Here is an 18,656-nt window from a genome sequence, read left to right on the forward strand (position 1 = left end):
CAACCATCACTCCTGTTGATTCCACAACATTTCCATTACTCCAAAAAGAATATTCCATTGATTTTTTTCCAGCTTTGTTGAGATCTCATTGTTGTAGAAGCTTAAAATACAGTGCATTGATCTGATACATTTCTCTATTGCAATATGATTTCCACCATAGTGTCAGCTAATATCTCTCTCATGTCACACATTTATCATTTCTTTTTTTTTTTTAAGTTTTATTTAAGTAATCACTACACTGATCATAGGGTTTGAACTCAGAACCCTGAGATCGAGAGTTGCATGCTCTACCAACTGAGCCAGCCAGGCACCCCATCATTTTTCTTTCTTTTTTTTTTTTTTTTTTTTTTTTGTGGTGACATTTAAGATCTATTTTCTTAACTGTCTAGTATATAATATAGTATTGTATACTATATTCACAGTGCTCTGCATTAGAGTCCCAGAACGTGTTCTTTTTTTTTTTTTTTTAAGATTTTATTTATTTGACAGAGAGAAAGAAATCACAATTAGGCAGAGAGGCAGGCAGAGAGAGAGGAGGAAGCAGGCTCCCCGTGGAGCAGAGAGCCCAACATGGGGCTCGATCCCAGGACCCTGGGATCATGCCCCGAGCCGAAGGCAGAGGCTTTAACCCACTGAGCCACCCAGGTGCCCCACGTGTTCCTCTTCTAACTAGGAGTATGTACCCTTTGAGCAACATCTCCCCATTTCCCCGAGCCCCAGCACCTGGCAATTCCCATGCTACTTACTCTGTCTCTGCAAGTCCGGCTTTCTTACTGTCTTACCTGTTATCCTAACAGGTGGGAGGTGATATCACATGGTAGTTTTGATTTGCATTTCCCCAATGTTGAGCCCCTTTTCATGCACCTGTTGGCCATATGTATCACTTTGGAAAAATATCTATTCAGTTCCTCTGCTTATGTTTTAATTAGATTGTTTTTGGTTTTTTCATTATTGAGTTGTAGAAGTTTTTTCAAATATATTTTGAATATTAACCCTCTATCAGATATATGGTTTACAAATATTTTGTTCCATTCAATAGGTTGCCTTTTCATTCTGTTGATTGTTTCTTTTGCTGTACAGAAGCTCTTTAGTTTAAAGTAGCCTCACCAATTTTTGTTTTTGTTCCTTGTGCTCTTAGTGTCACATCTAAAAACTTGCTGTCAAGATCAACGTCAAGGAGCTTTCCCCCTGTGTTTTCTTGCAGGAATTTAAGTTTCAGGTCTTATTTTAAATCTCTAATCCATTTCAAGTTCATTTTTATGTGTGGTAAAGATGAGGATTCAATTTTATTTTTCTGCATCTGGCTGTTCAGTTTTCCTGACACCATTCATTGAAGAGACTCTCCTTTTCCCATCATGTATTCTTGGCTCCACGTCCAATGTTTGTTGACTGCATATGCCGGGGTATATTTCTGGGCTCTCAATTCTGTTCCATTGTCCATGTGTCTGTTTTTATGCCACAGTCATACTGTTTTAATTACTATAGCTTTCTAGTATAGTTTTAAATTAGGAAGCATGATGCCTCCAGCTTCTTTCTCAGTTCTTCTTCCTCAGGATGGCTTTGTCTATTTAGGGACTTTTGTGGTTCCATACAAGTTTTAGGATTGTCTTTTATATTTCTGTGGAAAATGCCATTGGGATTTTGATAAGGGTTGCAATGAATCTATACAGAGCTTTGGGTAGTATGGACATTTCAACAATATTAATGCTTCTGATCCATGAACATGGGATATCTTCCCATTTATTCATGTCTTCCATTTTTGTCATCAAGGTATTATGGTTTTCAGTGTACTGATCTTTTACCTACTTGATTAAATTTATTCCTAGGTATTTTATTATTTTTGGTGCTTTTGTGACTGGGATTGTTTTCTTAATTTCTTGTTCAGGTATTTTGTCATTATTGTATAGAATACAATCAATTTCTGTTTGTTGATTTTGTAGCCTACAGCTTAGCTAAACTTCTTGATTAGTGTTAACAGTTTTAGAAGATTCTGTAGGAGTCTACATAATTTGCAAACAAAGATTATCAGATAATATAATCTGCAAACAAAGACAGTTTTACTTCTTCCTCTTCAATATGGTTGCCTGCCTTTTATTTCTTCATTTTCCTCATAGCTCTGTTCAGGACTTCTAGTAGTATTTTGAATAAGACTAATGAGAGCGGACATCCTTGTTTTGTTCCTGATCTTAGAGGAAAAGCTTTTGGTTTTTTACTGTTGAGTATGATGTTAGCTGTGGGTTTGTCATATATGACCTTTATTATGTTGAGGTATGTTCCTCTGTACCCAGTTTTTGGAGCGTTTTTATCATGTAAGGATACTTTGTCAAATGCTTTTTATGCCTCTACTGAGATGATCTTATGGTTTTATCTTTCATTTTATTAATGTAGTATATCATTTAATGATTTTTTTTATTTGAAGCACTGTTTTCATTTTTCTCTCATAAATCCTGAACATTCTTATTATTTGTATTAATAATGTTTTTTATTTCCTTATCTTTTTAAAAATTTAATGTTATTTTTATTGTTCATTCATTGATTATGCACCATACCTAGTGCTCCATGCAATACATGCCCTCCTTAATACCCACCACCAGGCTTACGCAATCCCCCCCAACCTCCTCCCCTCCAAAACCCTCAATTTGTTTCTTAGAGTCCACAGTCTCTCATGGTTCATCTCCCTCTCTGATTTCCCCCGATTCACTTTTCCTCTCCTTCTCCTAATGTCCTCCATGTTATTCCTTATGCTCCACAAGTAGGTGAAACCATATGATAATTGACTTTCTTTTAACTCAGCATAGTCTCCTCTAGTCCTGTCCATGTTGATATAAAAGTTGGGTATTCGTCCTTTCTGATAGAGGCACAATATCCCATTGTATATATGAACCATATCCTCTTTATCCATTCTTCTGTTGAAGGGCATCTTGGCTCTTTCCACAGTTTGCTGTTTGTGGCCATTGCTGCTATGAACATTGGGGTACAGATGGCCCTTCTTTTCACTGCACCTGTATCTTTGGGGTAAATACCCAGTAGTGCAATTGCTCAATTTTTTTTTTTTTTTTTAATAATGAAAGTTTTTTTCCCCCCCCAAAGATTCTACCTATCTATTTGACACAGAGAGAGAAATCACAAGTAGGCAGAAAGGGAGGCAGAGAGAGGGGGAAGCAGGCCCCCTGCTGAGCAGAGAGCCTGATGCAGGGCTCCATCCCAGCACCCTGCAATCATGACCCGAGCCAAAGGCAGAGGCCTAACCCACTGAGCCACCCAGGCGCCCCAGCTCTGTTTTTTAATTTAAGGAATCTCCACACTGTTTTCCAAAGTGGCTGCACCGACTTACATTCCCACCAGCAGTGTAAGAGGGTTCCCCTTTCTCCACATCCTCTCCAACACTTGTTTCTTGTCTTATTAATTTTGGCCATTCTAACTGATGTAAGATGGTATCTCAATATGGTTTTGATTTGAATTTCCCTGATGGCTAATGATGGTGAACATTTTCTCATATGTCTGTTAGCCATTTGTATGTCTTATTTGGAGAAATGTCTGTTCATGTCTTCTGCCCATTTTTTGACGTGATTATCTGTTTTTTGGGTGTTGAGTTTAAAAATAACATTAAATTTGAGTTCTTTATAGATCTTGGATATCAGCCCCTTGTCTATAGTGTCATTTGCAAATATTTTCTCCCATTCTGTGGGTTGCCTCTTTGTTTTGTTGACTGTTTCCTTTGCTGTGCAGAAAATTTTGATTTTGATGAAGTCCCAAAAGTTCATTTTCACTCTTGTTTCCTTTGCCTTTGGAGACATGTCTTGAAAGAGATTGCTATGGCTGATGTCGAAGAGGTTACTGCTTATGTTCTCCTCTATGATTTTGATAGATTCCTGCCTCACGTTGAGGTCTTTTATCCATTTTGAGTTTATCTTTGTGTATAGTGTAAGAGAATGGTCAAGTTTCATTCTTCTATATGTAGCTGTCCAATTTTCCCAGCACCATTTATTGAAGAGATTGTCCTTTTTTCACAAAACAGGTCTTTTTTTTTCCTCTTTTGTCAAAGATTATTTGACCATAGGGGTGCCTGGGTGGCTCAGTTGGTTAAGTGACTGCCTTCACCTCAGGTCATGATCCTGGAGTCCCGGGATTGAGTCCTACATCGGGCTCCCTGCTTGGCAGGGAGTCTGCTCTCCCTCTGACCTCTCCACTCTCACACTCTTTCTCTCTCAAATAATAAAATTTAAAAAAAAAAAAAGATTATTTGACTATAGAGTTGCGGATCCATATCTGGACTCTCTACTCTGTTCCACTGGTCTATGTGTCTGCTTCTGTGCCAGTACCATGCTGTCTTGGTTATCACAGCTTTGTAGCGAAGCTTGAAATCAGGCATCATGATGCCCCCAGCTTTTTCTTTTTCAACATTTCCATAGCAATCAGGGTCTTTTCTGGTTCCATACAAATTTTAAGATTGTTTGTTCCAGCACTTTGAAAAATGCCGGTGGATTTTTGATCAGGTTGGCATTGAAAGTATAGATTGCTCTGGGCAGTATAGACATTTTAACAATGTTTGTTCTTTAAATCCATGAGCATGGAATGCTTTTCCATCTTTTTCTGTGTCTTCTTCAATTTCTTCCATGAGTATTCTGTAGTTCTTCTAGTACCAATCCTTTACCTCTTTAGTTAGGTTTATTCCAAGGTATCTTATGGTTCTTGGTGCTATAGTAAATGGAATCAATTCTCTAATTTCCCTTTCTCTATTTTCATTGTTACTGTATAAGAAAGCAACTGGTTTCTGTACACTGATTTTGTATCCTGCCACATTACTGAGTTCCTATATGAGTTCTAGTAGTTTGGGGGGTGGAGTATTTTGGGTTTTCCATATAAAGTATCATGCCGTCTGCGGAGAGAGAGAGTTTGACTTCTTCTTTGCTAATTCGAATACATTTTATTTCTTTTTGTTGTCTCATTTCTGTTGCTAGGACTTCTAGTACTATGTTGAACAACAGTGGCGAGAGTGGACATCCTTGTCACATTCTTGATCTCGAAAGGAAGGCTTTTAGCTTTTCCCCATTGGGGAGGTGTTTGCTGTGAGTTTTTCATAGATAGATTTTTATGTTCCCTCTATCCCTGTACTTTGAAGAGTTTTAATCAGGAATGGATGCTGTATCTTGTCAAATGCTTTTTCTGCATCAATTGAGAGGACCACGTGGTTCTTCTCTCTTCTCTAATTGATTTGTTCTATGATATTGATTTGTGATTGTTGAGTCACCCTTGCATCCCAGGGATAATTCCCACCTGGTCATGATGGATAATCTTTTTAATGTACTGTTGGATCTTATTAGCTAAGATCTTGTTGAGAATCTTGGCATTCATATTCATCAGGGATATTGGTCTGAAATTCTTTTTGATGGGGTTTTTGCCTGGTTTGGGGGTCAGGGTAATGGAAGGTTGATAGAAAGAGTCTGGAAGTTTACCTTCTGTTTCTTGAAACAGCTTCAGGAGAATAGGTATTATTTCTTCTTTGAATGTTTGGTAGAATTCCCCAGGGAATCCATCAGGTCCTTTGCTCTTGTCACTCTTGGCTTCTTTCTTCTTTTCCAGAACACCCTCCCCCCTTAATATTTCTTGTAGTGCAGCTTGGTGGTCACATTACTCTTTTAAACCTTGCCAGTCTTGGAAGCTTTTTATCTTTTCATCCATTTTGAATGTCAGCCTTGCTGGATAAAGTATTTTTGGCTACATGTTCTTCTCATTTAGTGCCTTGAATATGTCTTACCAGCTCTTTCTGGCTTGCCAGGTTTCTGTGGACAGATCTGATGTTATTCTGATGGTCCTTCCTCTGTACGTAAGGAATCTCTTCCCCCTAGCTGCCCTTAAGACCTCTTGTCTAAAATTATGATTCGAGAATTTCACAATTAAGTGCCTGGATGTCCTGTGGAAAGGGTGGTTGGTTATGGACATTGGGGAGGGTATGTGATATAGTGAGTGCTGTGCAGTGTGTAAGCCTGATGATTCACAAACCTGTACCCCTGGGGCAAATAATACATTATATGTTAATAAAAATAATTTTAAAAAAATAAATGTCTAGATGTCTTTCTAGACTCATTGATCTTGAGGGTTGTCCTTTCTGCCTCTAGGACATGAATACTTGTTCTGTTTCCCAGATGAGGGAAATTTTTTTTTTATTTAGTTTTTTTTCAGTGATCCAAAATTCATTGCCTATGCACCACACCCAATGCTCCATGCAATACGTGCCCTCCTTAATACCGACCACCAGACTCACCCAACCCCCACTTCCCTCCCCTCCAAAACCCTCAGTTTGTTTCTCAGAGTCCACAGTCTCTAATGGTTTGTCTCACCCTCCGATTTCCTCCAACTCACTTCTCCTCTCCATCTCCCAATGTCCTCTATATTATTCCTTACACTCCACAAGTAAGTGAAACCATATGGTACTTGACTCTCTCTGCTTGACTTATTTCATTCGGCATAATCTCCCTCAGTTCCGTCCATGTTGATACAGAAGTTGGATATTCATCCTTACTGATGGAGGCATGATACTTCATTGTATATATGGACCACATCTTCTTTATCCATTTGTCTGTTGAAGGGCATCTTGGTTCTCTCCAGTTTGGCAACTGTGGCCATTGCTGCTATGAACATTGGGGTACATATGGCCCTTCTTTTCACTACATCTGTATCTTTGGGGTAAATACCCAGTAGTGCAATTGCAGGGTCCAGATTAGGGAAATTTTTACCCAGAATTTGCTCAACTATATTTTCTAGTCTTCTCTCTTTCTCCATCCCCTCGGGGATCCCAATAATTCTGACATTGGAACATTTCATGGCATCATTTATTTCCCTAATTCTGTTTTCATGGCTTCTAAGCTGTTTGTTCCAGGCCTCCTCCTGATCCTTCTTCTCTATCAGTTTGTCTTCTAGATCACTCATTCGACCTTCTGCCTTGGTTACCCTAGCTGTTCAGAATATTTAGATTAGATTGGATCTCATTGATGGCATTTTTTAGTACTGCCAGATCAGTCCTCACTTCTACCCTTAGAGTTTCTATGTTGCCACTAATGGTCTTCTCCAGCCTAGCCATTGCCTGGATAATTGTTACCCTGAATTACCTTTCCGATATACTGTTTATGTCCATATCCAATAGTTCTGTGGCAAAGGACACAGTCTCCAAATTTTTCCTCTGTTGGATGTTCCTCCTCCTAATCATTTTGGTGAGAGGTGGTTGAGGGGATATATAGCTGGCTATATCAACCATGATCTAGGCAAGGTGTACCCTGGAAAGTTTCAGAGCAATCAGAAGTCACCACCAAGAAGAAAGAAAAAAGAGAAAAAAAGAAAACCCAGCCAAAATGAGCCCAAAAGTAAGATTTATAAGATACATAAACAAAAATGAACAATCAAAAAGACCGACAAAAGTAAAAGACAAGAAAAAAAAGAAAAAAATACCCAGCCAAAATGAACCCCAAGAATAAGATTTCCATAGTACAAAAACAAAAACAAATACACAGAAACACCAACGGGAAAATGAGATGGGAAGCTGGTTATAAACCCTTGATGTAAGTGAGGAAGGCTATTTCATTTCTTCCTGGGTGAATCTTGTTGTCTTTGTTAAAGAACTCAACTTTCCAGAGATACAGGGAAATTAAACCTGGTTTATATATAGGGGTAGTATTGAATAGGGAAAAAGGGTTACCTTGAAGCTTATATTTATATATATATATATATAAAAGAAAAGAAAAACACATGTATACATATGAAAAAAGTTCAAGTTTAAGAGTTATTGTGGAATATGTTATATTAAACCTCTAGTTGTAATGGTAAGTAGGTTAAAAAAAAATTAAAAGAACAAGAACGGTGAGAAGGAATTAAAAAAAAAAAATTGTATCTATGAAGTATACAGGCTTGGGGCAATTCCAGGAGCTTAATATATTGTTTTCCCCCTGATGTTGGGGTTTTACAGTTTTATGGGGCCCCTGTGGTGGTTGTCCTCTTGTTCTTTTGGCTTGTCTTCAGGGGGAGGGGCCTGCCACATTGTTTTTCAGTCAGTCCTGCTTGGGCTGAGTCATCCTGGCCCCTAAGAAGGGGCTGGGCTCTGTGGAAGCAGGTTTTTCAGCCTTTTGTCCTCTGGAGGTTTTTGTTCTTTGGTGGCTTTTTGCAGCTTTTTGGAGTTTTAGTGGAAAGCAAACAGTCTGCCTCCGCCTCAGAGAGAAGCCTCAGACTGTTCCTCTCCCTCTGCCCCTTCCCCAACTCATGCTCTCAAATTAATAAAAGCTTTTTAAAAAATGTGATGTACATTTTCTTAAAAAGATTTACTTTTATAGAGAGAGGGCAAGTGTGGGCTTGCGGGGGCAGCAGAGGGAGAAAAAGAATCTCCAGGAGACTCCCTGCTGACTACGGAGCCTGACACAGGGCTCGATCTTATGACCCTGAGGTCATGACCTGAGCTGAAATCAAGAGACTTAACTGAGGGGCGCCTGGGTGGCTCAGTGGGTTAAGCCTCTGCTTTCGGCTCAGGTCATGATCCCAGGGTCCTGGGATTGAGTCCCACGTCAGGCTCTCTGCTCAGTGGGGAGCCTGCTTCCCTCTCTCTCTCTCTGCCTGCCTCTCTGCCTACTTGTGATCTCTCTCTCTCTCAAAAAAAAAAAAAAAAAAAAAAAAAAAAAAGGCTTAACTGAGCCCCCCAGGCACCTCTGTCATGCACATTTTGTGAAAGTGCAACGCACCAGGAAAGCGCGATGATCACGTCGTGTGGTGGGTTTCCTGGTAGGAACACCCCGTGTCAGCAGCATCTAGAGCAGGTGTCCTCGTGTCTGTCCTCAGTGGCGGCCGCTGTGCTGACATCCGGCAGCAGAGGAGTCAGGCTGTCATTCCCGCCCGCATGAGCGCCGTTGTACAGGACACGCGCCGCTCCCTGAGGCCTGTCGCTCAGCGCCGCTCGTGATGTCACCGTCCCTTCGTTCCGGCTGCTGGAGTTCTGCGCAGTGTAGCTCCCTTTATCAGCCCGTTCTCCTGGTGATGGACGTCTGGATACTATCGACCTCTGGGCTGTCGCAGACGGTGCTGATCAGAATGTGCCTGTCGCTTTTCGGTGCACTTGTGTTGACGTTTCTGTGGCGCATCTGCCTGGAGCGGAGTGGGCGGGTCGCGGGGGAGGCCCAGGCCCAGCTTCCACACATACGGTCCCGGAAGGCTGCGGGGGATCATGTTTTAAGACCGAAATCTTACCGTGTCTCCCCCAGGCTTCAGGCCTGTAGTCCCCCCAGCACGGCTGGGAGCTGGGGCTCGTGTAACCTGCGCCCAGGCTCCCTCCTTGGCCTCTGCCCCGTGGTCCCGGCCTCACACTCGTGCTCTGGCCCCCGGCCTGCCCAGGCCACCCCCCGCCCCGTTCAGACCGCCTGTTCGTCGCGCAGCCGTCCCCTGACTTGTGCCCACCTCTTGCCTGTTTCTCCCCCGAGACTCGGCTGTTCAGAGAGCCACGTGGCGCCCCGCTGCCCCAGGCCTGTCTCACTGGCCTCCCCAGTGCGCCTCATCACGGTCTTTTTCTGCGGGGGAAGGTGCGGCCCGCCCGGGCTGCGTCAGTCTTGCTCCCTCTGGCAGAGAAGGACCAGCGCTCCCAAGAACGGTCTTTATCCCAAGATGGGAACAGCGGGAGAGAGAAATTCCTGAACTCAAAAATAGCTGAAGGCACTGTTCTCGCAGCACAGTGCCAAGCGGGCCTGAATTCTTTTTTTTTTTTTTTTTTAAATTTATTTATTTGTCAGAGAGAGAGGGAGAGAGAGCGAGCACATGGCAGGCAGAGGCAGAGGGAGAAGCAGGCTCCCTGCCAAGCAAGGAGCCCGATGTGGGACTCGATCCCAGGACGCTGGGATCATGACCCGAGCCGAAGGCAGCTGCTTAACCAACTGAGCCACCCAGGCGTCCCGCGGGCCTGAATTCTGAAGGATCAGCTCCTTCGGGCCACTGTGGCCCAGTGGGGCCCGCCCGCCCCTGCGGCCTCCGTGCCATGGTCACGCTGGACAGCAGGGCCCAGGGGTCCTGGCTGTGGGGGTGCGATCAAGACACAGGAGAGCTGCACAGCCGCCGCAGCGAGGCCTCCCATTAACCCTTCGTTTGTGACTTGTGACGCCTGGCCTTCGCAAGTGGGGGGATTGCTTGTTTCCTTTTTGGGGAGACTCCTGAGAGACCAGAGGACATCTGCTACTTCAGCCCCGGGGGGAGATAGTTCTGCTGCTGCCGACCACAGGCGGTCCCGGGATAGGGGAGGGCGGAGAGGAGGCGGACCTCATTTTCTTGTCTCGGTTATTCATATATACATGTTTCTTGGGTGTTTCTATATATATGAAAGATACGAAGTCATTTTGGGCAAGGAAAATGCCCAAGTTCCTACAGACAGAAAACTAAAATTCTTGGGCTGTTTGGGAAAATGTCTGCGTAAGCGCGGTGGTAGCTTCCCTGAGTCCTTCTGCCTCTCACAATCGAAGGAACATTTATAAACCTAAAAAAAAGTCCAGTAATGGAAAAACAAAGCCATTGTTCTGTTGTTTCTGAAATGTCTGAAGAACCATTTAAATGGAACAGAGCAGTTTTCTGTTCTCTGATAACCACGAAGCAGCGACGAGGGAGATTTTAGATTCTCACTGGATTTTGCTCTTCCCTCAATAGACTCTGTGTTAGCTTTTAAGTGCTTTTGAAAAGCCAAGTATAGACCAAATTGTGCTTTTTAGTAATATTTGGGGTCCCGGGATCCACCCCTGAGCACCGGAGAGGCCAAGGTGTCACGAATCCAGAGGAAGAGCCGTGTGTTTGGCCTCAAAGCTGCTGGCTTCTGTCCGCTGAGCCTAGCGGGAATGTGGCTTTTAAAGGAGGATTTAAAAAAAAAACAAAAAAAAAACTTTTTTTTTTTTTTTAAAGAAACATGTATATATGAATAACCACAACCATTTCTGGTGGAGGTTTTGTATATGAAAGGGTTGGAATCATTTAGTTCAGGGCATTCAGTTCCCTTGAAGCCCCAGTCGTCCCAACACAACATGTTTTTCTAGTAGTTTTGGACCCAAAGAATGCTGGCTGCCGTCAGCGAACAGCGAGCAGCTGCATGTTTAGGACTCACAGGAACGTGAGGAAATGGACCCACTTCACGTCAAGTATTTGGCAGCACGATCAGTAACACAGCCTCCATTCCTTCCCACTTCCTTCCTGGAGTTCAGAGTTTTAGCTGCGCCCTCCATGGTTTTGAGTTGACCCGAGGGTAATAAGGGCACTGGAAGGATTTAAAGGCTTGGGGGACAGGTAATTAATTAATCAAAAACCCCATTAGGCTTCATTTTCATTGCTTTTTTTTAAAAGCTTATTACTTCTTTAAAACTTTAAAAATGGGAGATCCACGCGTCCCGTGCGGACATGGGGTCGTTCCGCTCACTAACAGGCAGGTCGCTCCCCTCTGGTTTGCCTTCCTTCCCCTTGCCTATCGGACCGCCTCCAGGTAACCAACAGCTTTGGAGAGAATTTAAACGGGTTTTAACAATATTCTTTACAAAAGGTTACTTGGGAAGGTGAATCTGTTACCCAAAGATTTGAGGCCTGAATTCCGGAGGGCGCTGGAAACAGAGCTTGGATCATTGCAGACTCCCGCGGGCTGGCAGTGCCCACCAGCAGGGGGCGCCCTAGGGTGGTTGCACAGTCCTGGCTCAAAGTAGACACAGCAGTGAGGTGGGGGTCAGGGGTCAGGGGTTGGGGGGCACGTGTGCTGGTGATTCCTGAGGAACACTCAGGGTTCCTTTGGTAGCGTAGGTGGTGTCCTGGAGCTTCGTAGCTGTGTCTGGCAGTCATCTAAGAGGCTTTCGGCTCATTCTGTCCCGCATCACTGAAGAGGCCTGTGACTGGCTGTCCCGTGGGTCTTGGGTCCCAGGGCTGTAGGTGCAGGCTGCCCACGTCCCCCACTACCAACCCTGCGGCCTTGCCCCATCTGGCTGGACTGTCTGGCTCTGACAGCCGGCAGGGCTTGGCTTTGACCGCAGCTCCCTGTCCAGTGCTCCTCTGGGAGGCTTGCTCGTCCAGAGCTGTGAAATGCTGCCTTAAATACAGGGAGTGTGTGCTCAGGCCTAGCCAGGACCCCTCACCTGCATCCGAAAAATTTTATTCACTTTTGGGTAGGCCTGACTTCTAAGGTGGTTATCTAAGAGTTGTTTAAATAGGTGTGTGTTCTCTTCTTCCTAGAATAGTTAGCAAACCACCTGAAGAGGAATAACTTCCTATGACATTTTGTAATAGTGCTTTTATGTTGCTTCAGACTTAAAGTTAAGTGGTATTTCCAAGCTCCCCATTTCTCACCCAAGAAAGCAAAACAGTTAAATAAAAACCACTTTGTGTTTTTTTTTTTTAAGATTTTATTTTTATTTATTTGACAGAGATCACAAGTAGGCAGAGAGGCAGGCAGAGAGAGAGAGGAGGAAGCAGGCTCCCCGCTGAGCAGAGACCCAATGCGGGGCTCGATCCCAGAACCGAGACCATGTCCTGAGCCGAAGGCAGAGACTTAACCCACTGAGCCACCAGGCGCCCCACCACCTTGTTAATACAGCCTGAAAATGTTTCTGAAAAACAAAACCCTTTAGCTGGAGCACTGGAGGAGAGTCATTCCCCTTCCCTCCATTGCTTTTGGCCTGAGTTGTCACTTGAGAAAAACAATGGCCTTTTGAGGCAAACAAGGTAGGTGGCAGTTACGTGCCCTTAACCAGACCTCTTAGCCCTTTCCCCATGCCCTGCGGATGGACGTCAGGTTGGGACACGGCACAGATTCTTGGCTCTTTCTCCTTGACCTTGTGTCGGGAAGAATGAACATATTTTGAGCCACTGCCGGCCGTCAGTAAGGCTGCACTCTTCCCTAGCCGGCTTGCAAGTGTATCCTACGAGCCACTGCAAATCAGTTGCTCTATTTCTTAGAAGCCAAGTGTGGGAAACCTCTGCCTGGCCCACGGCCGTGGAGACGGGCCCTGGTGGGTCATGATAGCTGGAGAGGCCCAAGTCTGAATCCTAGGAGCCGTGCCTCAGAGCTCACCACACCCTGGGCCGCACGCCTCGGGCTGCTTCAGAGAACAATCAAGAAGTCTATTGGCCTCCTTTTACTGCATGTTGGGTTCCAGAAAGTGTCTAAGTTTAAGGGAGGCCACCACAAATCCTAAATAAAAGATGGGAAGGTGGTGCTGTTGACTGGGGATCATGAAGAACATTGAACTCAGGTAAGAATATTAACTGGGAATAGTCATTACAGACCGAGAGGCCGGCAAACTGTGTTCCTTCTATGATCTCTACTGTTTTCCTTGAGAAAAAATTTTACACACAAGAAAAATCACACATTAAGTATGTAGGTGGATCATTCCAGAAAATGTGTGTGCCGCCCTCCTGCATTCCAAGCTGGGTCTGCCGGCGGTGGCGTTGGGCTTCTCCCCGCCGAGCCGGTCATCGACGTCACATATTAACTAGTCCTCGCTCCGTCTCGCCGAATCACACATGGTGGGCCCGGGGGGGTGCATGCTCCTGGGACACGGAGAAGGCTGTGTGCCGGCGGGGCTGCACGGAGCCACTCTGTTCACTAGCGTCCCATCACATTTCACTTGACACACAAGGTCAAAGATAAAACTGTTAGAACCGTCAGCTTCTGAGCACTGGTTCCACGGCGCACGCTGGCAGGTTGCCGGGATGTGTGCTCCTGCTGCGTAGACACCTGGGGGTGCCTTCTGGGTGAGGACAGAAGCGGAGCCCGGAGTGGAGCCGGGGCCCTCTGGAGCAGGGAGGTGCTGCCCGCAGCTGAGGGCAGCAGCAGAGAGGGGCCGCCTCCTCCCGGAGCTGGGGGGAGCCTTCCCAGGGCGGGAAGGTGTGAAGCAGACGTCCCTGCTCTGTCGGCTGTAACCGGGCACCCGTTAGGTCACTGTCTCGGTTTCGCCATCTGTGAAGTGGGGAGAACCTCGAGAGTGCGGGGATGTCCCGCTGAGAGTGCAGGGGTGTCCCGCTGAGTGTTAACTTGAGAATGTGAGTGGGGCCTGAGCGCTCAGCTCCCCGAGGCGACATCAGTCGCTGGTCCTGGTCCACCCCCGAGCCACGGGGGCCCCTTTGCGGTGAGGACTCGCGGCACCTTCTTGCCGGGCTCGGCCCTGCCGGTGGCACGCGTGCTCCCCACCGCAGCGACAGGCGCCCCTCGCTGGCTGTGGGGCCCGGCCTCCCCGGCCCCATCCAGCCCCGCGCCGGAGCCCCTGCCCTGACCCGGTTCAGGGATTTTACAGCGGTTTTTTTCCAGACTTTCAGAGCGGGCCTGGGGGTGGGGGGGGACGGTCCTGTCACCCTCGTGGGTCACTGTTTTAAAGGCAGCAAAATACCTGCCTTACAGTGGTCTGGCATTGAGAAATCTCTTTGTAAGCTGCCTGGCACGGCCGGTTACCCAGACAGCGCTCGGAGGACCCCGTGTGGCATCAGGGACCATAAAGCGCCTGTTTGTCTCAGGGACCCCTGAGGGGCAGAGAGGGAGGGGACAGCGGAGCGGAGACCCTCACTTCTTGATTTCAAAGGCGCCGCCACCCGTTCATCAAGAAGGTGCTCGGGGGAACCGATTCCGGGGCAGTCAGTGGGGCCGGCGAGGGTCGCCCGGCAGGAAGTCCCCGTCGTGGCTGTAAAGCGGCCCCCGAGCCGGAGAGTGACAGCATCAAAGCGGCCACAGGATGCGGCCCGAGCTGTCCCCGGCAGGCCGCCCGCCAGCCGCTCGGGCGGGCGGGACGCGAAGCTCCGGGCCGGCTCCGCTCAGAGTTCAAGGCCCTTTGTTTGTTCACCTGTTTCCTCCAGTTCCGAAGCACTTCTGAGGAGCTGACTTGTCACTGTAGCAGCCACGGGCCGATTTCTGCAGGGACACAACGCTGGGCCAGGGAGGGCAGAAGAGCCGCTCGCTGGAGCGACGGGACTGGTCTATGCAGTAAGCAAGGACCGCTGGAGCGGCCCTTGCACGCGGCCGCGCCAGGTCACCCGGCTGCTGGCGGCGGCGGCACACGCGGGTCCCCAGGGGTGGCGGGCGGCGCGGGTCACGCGGGTCCCTCGTGCCCCCGAAGCCCAGCCCCTCCCAGCCTCAGTGTGACAGTGTGGGAGATCACGTTGGCCGCAGCGACGACAGCCTGAGGTGACAGCTTCACTGACACTGCCCCGCATCAGGCCGTCACTCTGATCCACGCCGGACAGGGTGTCTGCGGAGGCTCCTTTACTGCGAGGCTGTTCTCGTGTCCGAGTGGGTGTGCTCGGGGGCCTCTGCAGATCCGTCTCCGGGTCAGCACCAGCCGTTTCTCGTTTCTCCTCGGATTCCCCGGTCGCCTGGGCTTCTGCACCGCCCTCGGCGCGCGCGGGTCGGTTGCAGACTGAACCAGCACGGTACAGCTTCGCCTGAGCCCTGCCTTTTACACTCTTGCCACCAGGTGGCTAAGAAAAAAATGAAGCAGGAAAAATTCAACCATTAGGAAATGAGTTGTAATCACTTCTAATTCCTGCTTCGGCAGTGAAATACGAAACTACAGGCCGGCTGTGTCTGAAGCCTGACAAGTGCCAAGCACGGGACAGGCAGCTCCTGCGGCGGCCGGAGGGACACTCCAGCCGCGGTTCTGTTTTCCTAAATACTGACCGCGCTGAAAGAGCCGCATTTTGCTGGAGTCAAACTTTGTGAAATTCTCTGAGCCTGTCCCACTCGCTGCTGACCCCCGGCTGTCCACAGTCCTCCCGACCAGTTTGGACTGGGGTTTGGACTGGGGTTCAGTTTTTGGGCTCTTCGGTACCAAAGGGAAGGAGCTGACCGCCCCGCACGGCAGTGGCCTCCTGCTCAGTCCTGGACACACCGACGACGCCACTGGCAGAGACGGTGTTCAGGGTCATTCGGAGTCGGCTGGACAACCCCAGAGTGAAACAGGCCACGCTGAATGTTAGCATCCCACGTGTCTCTGTCATTAATTCTGTAGGGACATCCATGCGTTGTAGGGATGGTGACCTAACAGGGTAGGAAACACTTTAGATTTCTCCTTCGACTGCGTTCGTTAGAGGGAAGACAGCATCAGAGGACAGGAACCTATTCTGTGGCATTTAAAGAGAATGGCAGATCTCATCCCGCGAGCACAGAACCCCACCGGTTCGCTCGCCGGTGCGTCTCGTGGTGCTGCTTCTCCTGGGCTTTCCAGGCTGCCCTCCAGTTCTCTCATTTATTAACTCTGACAAGTCACCTCTTGGTTGTACACGATTTTATTCACAATTTGTTTTTCTGATTCAAAGTGAACATGAGTGCCTTAATCCGCTAATGGGAATTAATTGCTTGTTTCGGTGCTTAACTCTGATCCTTTCTCAATCCCCACAGGGATGAGTTTCTTCCTGAAGGATCTGTATTTGTTCAAAACACAATCAGAAAGGCAATGATGTTTTTCTTGTGAAAGGAGCCAGAAATGCAAAATGTTCATTCTTTTTTCGTTTCTTACATAAGTGGTAAAGGATACAATTCAATAGACGAAATGTAGACTATTATGATTTGGTCATTCTAGCAGGCTGCATTAGTTCCTAGAAAAGTTTATTGTCAGGTTTTCTTTCAGGAGAAGAAATTATCTTCTGCAGAAGAAAGCTACTGGACTGATTTTCCACGAGTTGAAGTTCACAGCCATCGGTCTAACCAGGTTCATTTCAATGTAGCACCACCTTCCTGGGCATTCTTGGCTCTGAAAAATCATCGAGGCCCAACCAGTAACTGAGATGGCCTGGTTCCCTCTTCCGTTTATTATGCAGAATATTCATTGTTTTATTTCTTTAAGAGGCTCCACTGAGAGGCATATAAGTTAGTAGATATTTTTATAAGAGCTTGATAAAGGGAGGGGGTCGGGGGGAGAACCAAGGAAAGGACATTCACTGGGTGCCGAGGCCACGGGCACATCGGCAATCAGTAGAGACAGGGATTCGATTCAGGCCTGTCACCGTGCATTTCTTCTCTCGTACCGGGCACTGCGATCTCCTGTGTCCCTCTATGAGCACGCAGGCTGCCCTGCCTGACCTTGTTCCCCACAAAGGCTGGGCCCACAGGGCGGGCCTGGTCGGCCATCGGTGTCCTAGAGGAGGCCGACCTGCGGGTACGTCCTGTACATTAAAGCAGAGACAGAACCACTTCTAAAGGCTACTCTTTGGTTTCCTCTGGGAAAGCCCAAGTGGCTCACCTTAGTATTTTATCTGAGACTCTGACACGGCTGAGACACAGTAACGTATGAGCTTGGGGAGGGCAGTGCCACCCCCTCCCAACCGAGTGAGCCACAGGCATGTTGTTGGTTAGCCCTGGCTGGGGTTCTGAGAAGATCTGGCCCAGATAATAGACTTTTATACATGTCCTGTTGGCCGTGACCCTCACAGTAGCCCCTGTTCACGTGGGGTGAACATGTCAGACAAAGAACAGAAGAAAAACGACGCTGAAAGCCAGCAAAAGGAAGGAACAAAATAGAGATTAGAGCAGAGATAAAATATAGAAGAACAATAGAGAAAAATCAACAAAAGTGGCAAACGTTTAATTTATTAACAAAGATACAAATAAGTCAGAAATGAAAGAGGGGACATTACAGCCCATTTAAGAGAAATAAAAAGAATTACAAGAAATAGTTGTACACCAAGAAACTGGAAATCCAGATGAAATGGATCATTCTTAGAAGCACACCCCACCGAGATGAGCTGTGATGAAACAGAAAATCGAAGCAACTCATGATCAGAAAAGAGATTGAATTAGTAATCAAAACCTCTTAACATGGGGCACCTGGGTGGCTCAGTGGGCTAAAGGGTCTGACTCCTGGTTCCAGCACAGGTCGTGATCTCACGGGTCAGGCCTGCGATTCGCTCCCTCTGCCACCACGTGCACACTTTAAAAACAAAGACCAGAACCAGAGGGCTTCACTGGTGAATTCCACCAAATCTTCTCAAAACTAGAAGAGGAGGGAATACTTCCAAACTCATTCAATGAGACAGCATTCTCTGTTACCAAAACCACAGATTAATATCCCTGTGAATTGATGTTAAAATTCAAAACAACATATTAGCAAACAAAATTCAGCAACAGATGAAGAGGATAATGTATCACGACCAAGTGGAGTTCACCCAGGAATGCAAGGGTGGTTCGGCGTTAGGAAAATCAATGTAATACACATTAGCAGAAGGAAAAAAAGTTTAACAAAATTCAACACCGGTTTGTGGTAAAAACACTTGAACTAGGATTAGAAGGAAACTACTGCAATATAATAAAGGTCATATATGAAAAGCCGCTACTCAGAGATGAAAATCAGAGTTTCCCCCTTTAAGACCAGAAACAAGACAAGGATGCTTGTAATTTTACCACTGTTTTTTTTTAAGATTTTATTTATTTATGTAATAGAGATCACAAGTAGGCAGAGAGGCAGACAGAGAGAGCAGGCTCCCCGCAGAGCAGAGAGCTCGATGCGGGGCTCCGTCCCAGGACCCTGGGATCATGACCTGAGCCAAAAGCAGAGGCTTAACCCACCGAGCCACCCAGATGCCCTGTAATCTTACCACTTCTATTCTACACAGATTACAAGTCCTGCCTAAAATAGTCAGACAAGTAAAAGTATAAGAGATATCCAAATTGGAAAGGAAGAAGTAAAATT

At 46.7% G+C, this 18,656-nt stretch overlaps 1 protein-coding gene across 7 annotated transcripts in view; it reads left to right on the top strand.

Annotated features, from left to right (window-relative positions):
* GGACT (gamma-glutamylamine cyclotransferase) overlaps nucleotides 1–18,656 on the top strand; it is a 53,041-nt gene that overhangs the window by 24,536 nt on the left and 9,849 nt on the right. For 4 of the 7 annotated variants that reach the window (XM_013053111.2, XM_045081359.1, XM_045081360.1 and 1 more), the window contains exon 3: nucleotides 8,821–9,769. The exons of the other annotated variants lie outside the window; for them this stretch is intronic. In XM_013053111.2, coding sequence (XP_012908565.1) covers nucleotides 8,941–9,666 — 726 coding nt within the window. In that variant the 5' untranslated portion in view covers nucleotides 8,821–8,940 and the 3' untranslated portion in view covers nucleotides 9,667–9,769. Of the gene's footprint in view, nucleotides 1–8,820; nucleotides 9,770–18,656 lie in introns of those variants that run through there. 7 annotated transcript variants of the gene reach the window in all.

The sequence above is a fragment of the Mustela putorius genome, unplaced genomic scaffold (assembly GCF_011764305.1).
Source record: "Mustela putorius furo isolate JIRA1106 unplaced genomic scaffold, ASM1176430v1.1 tig00000551_pilon_pilon_pilon, whole genome shotgun sequence".
NCBI classification, from domain to species: domain Eukaryota; kingdom Metazoa; phylum Chordata; class Mammalia; order Carnivora; family Mustelidae; genus Mustela; species Mustela putorius.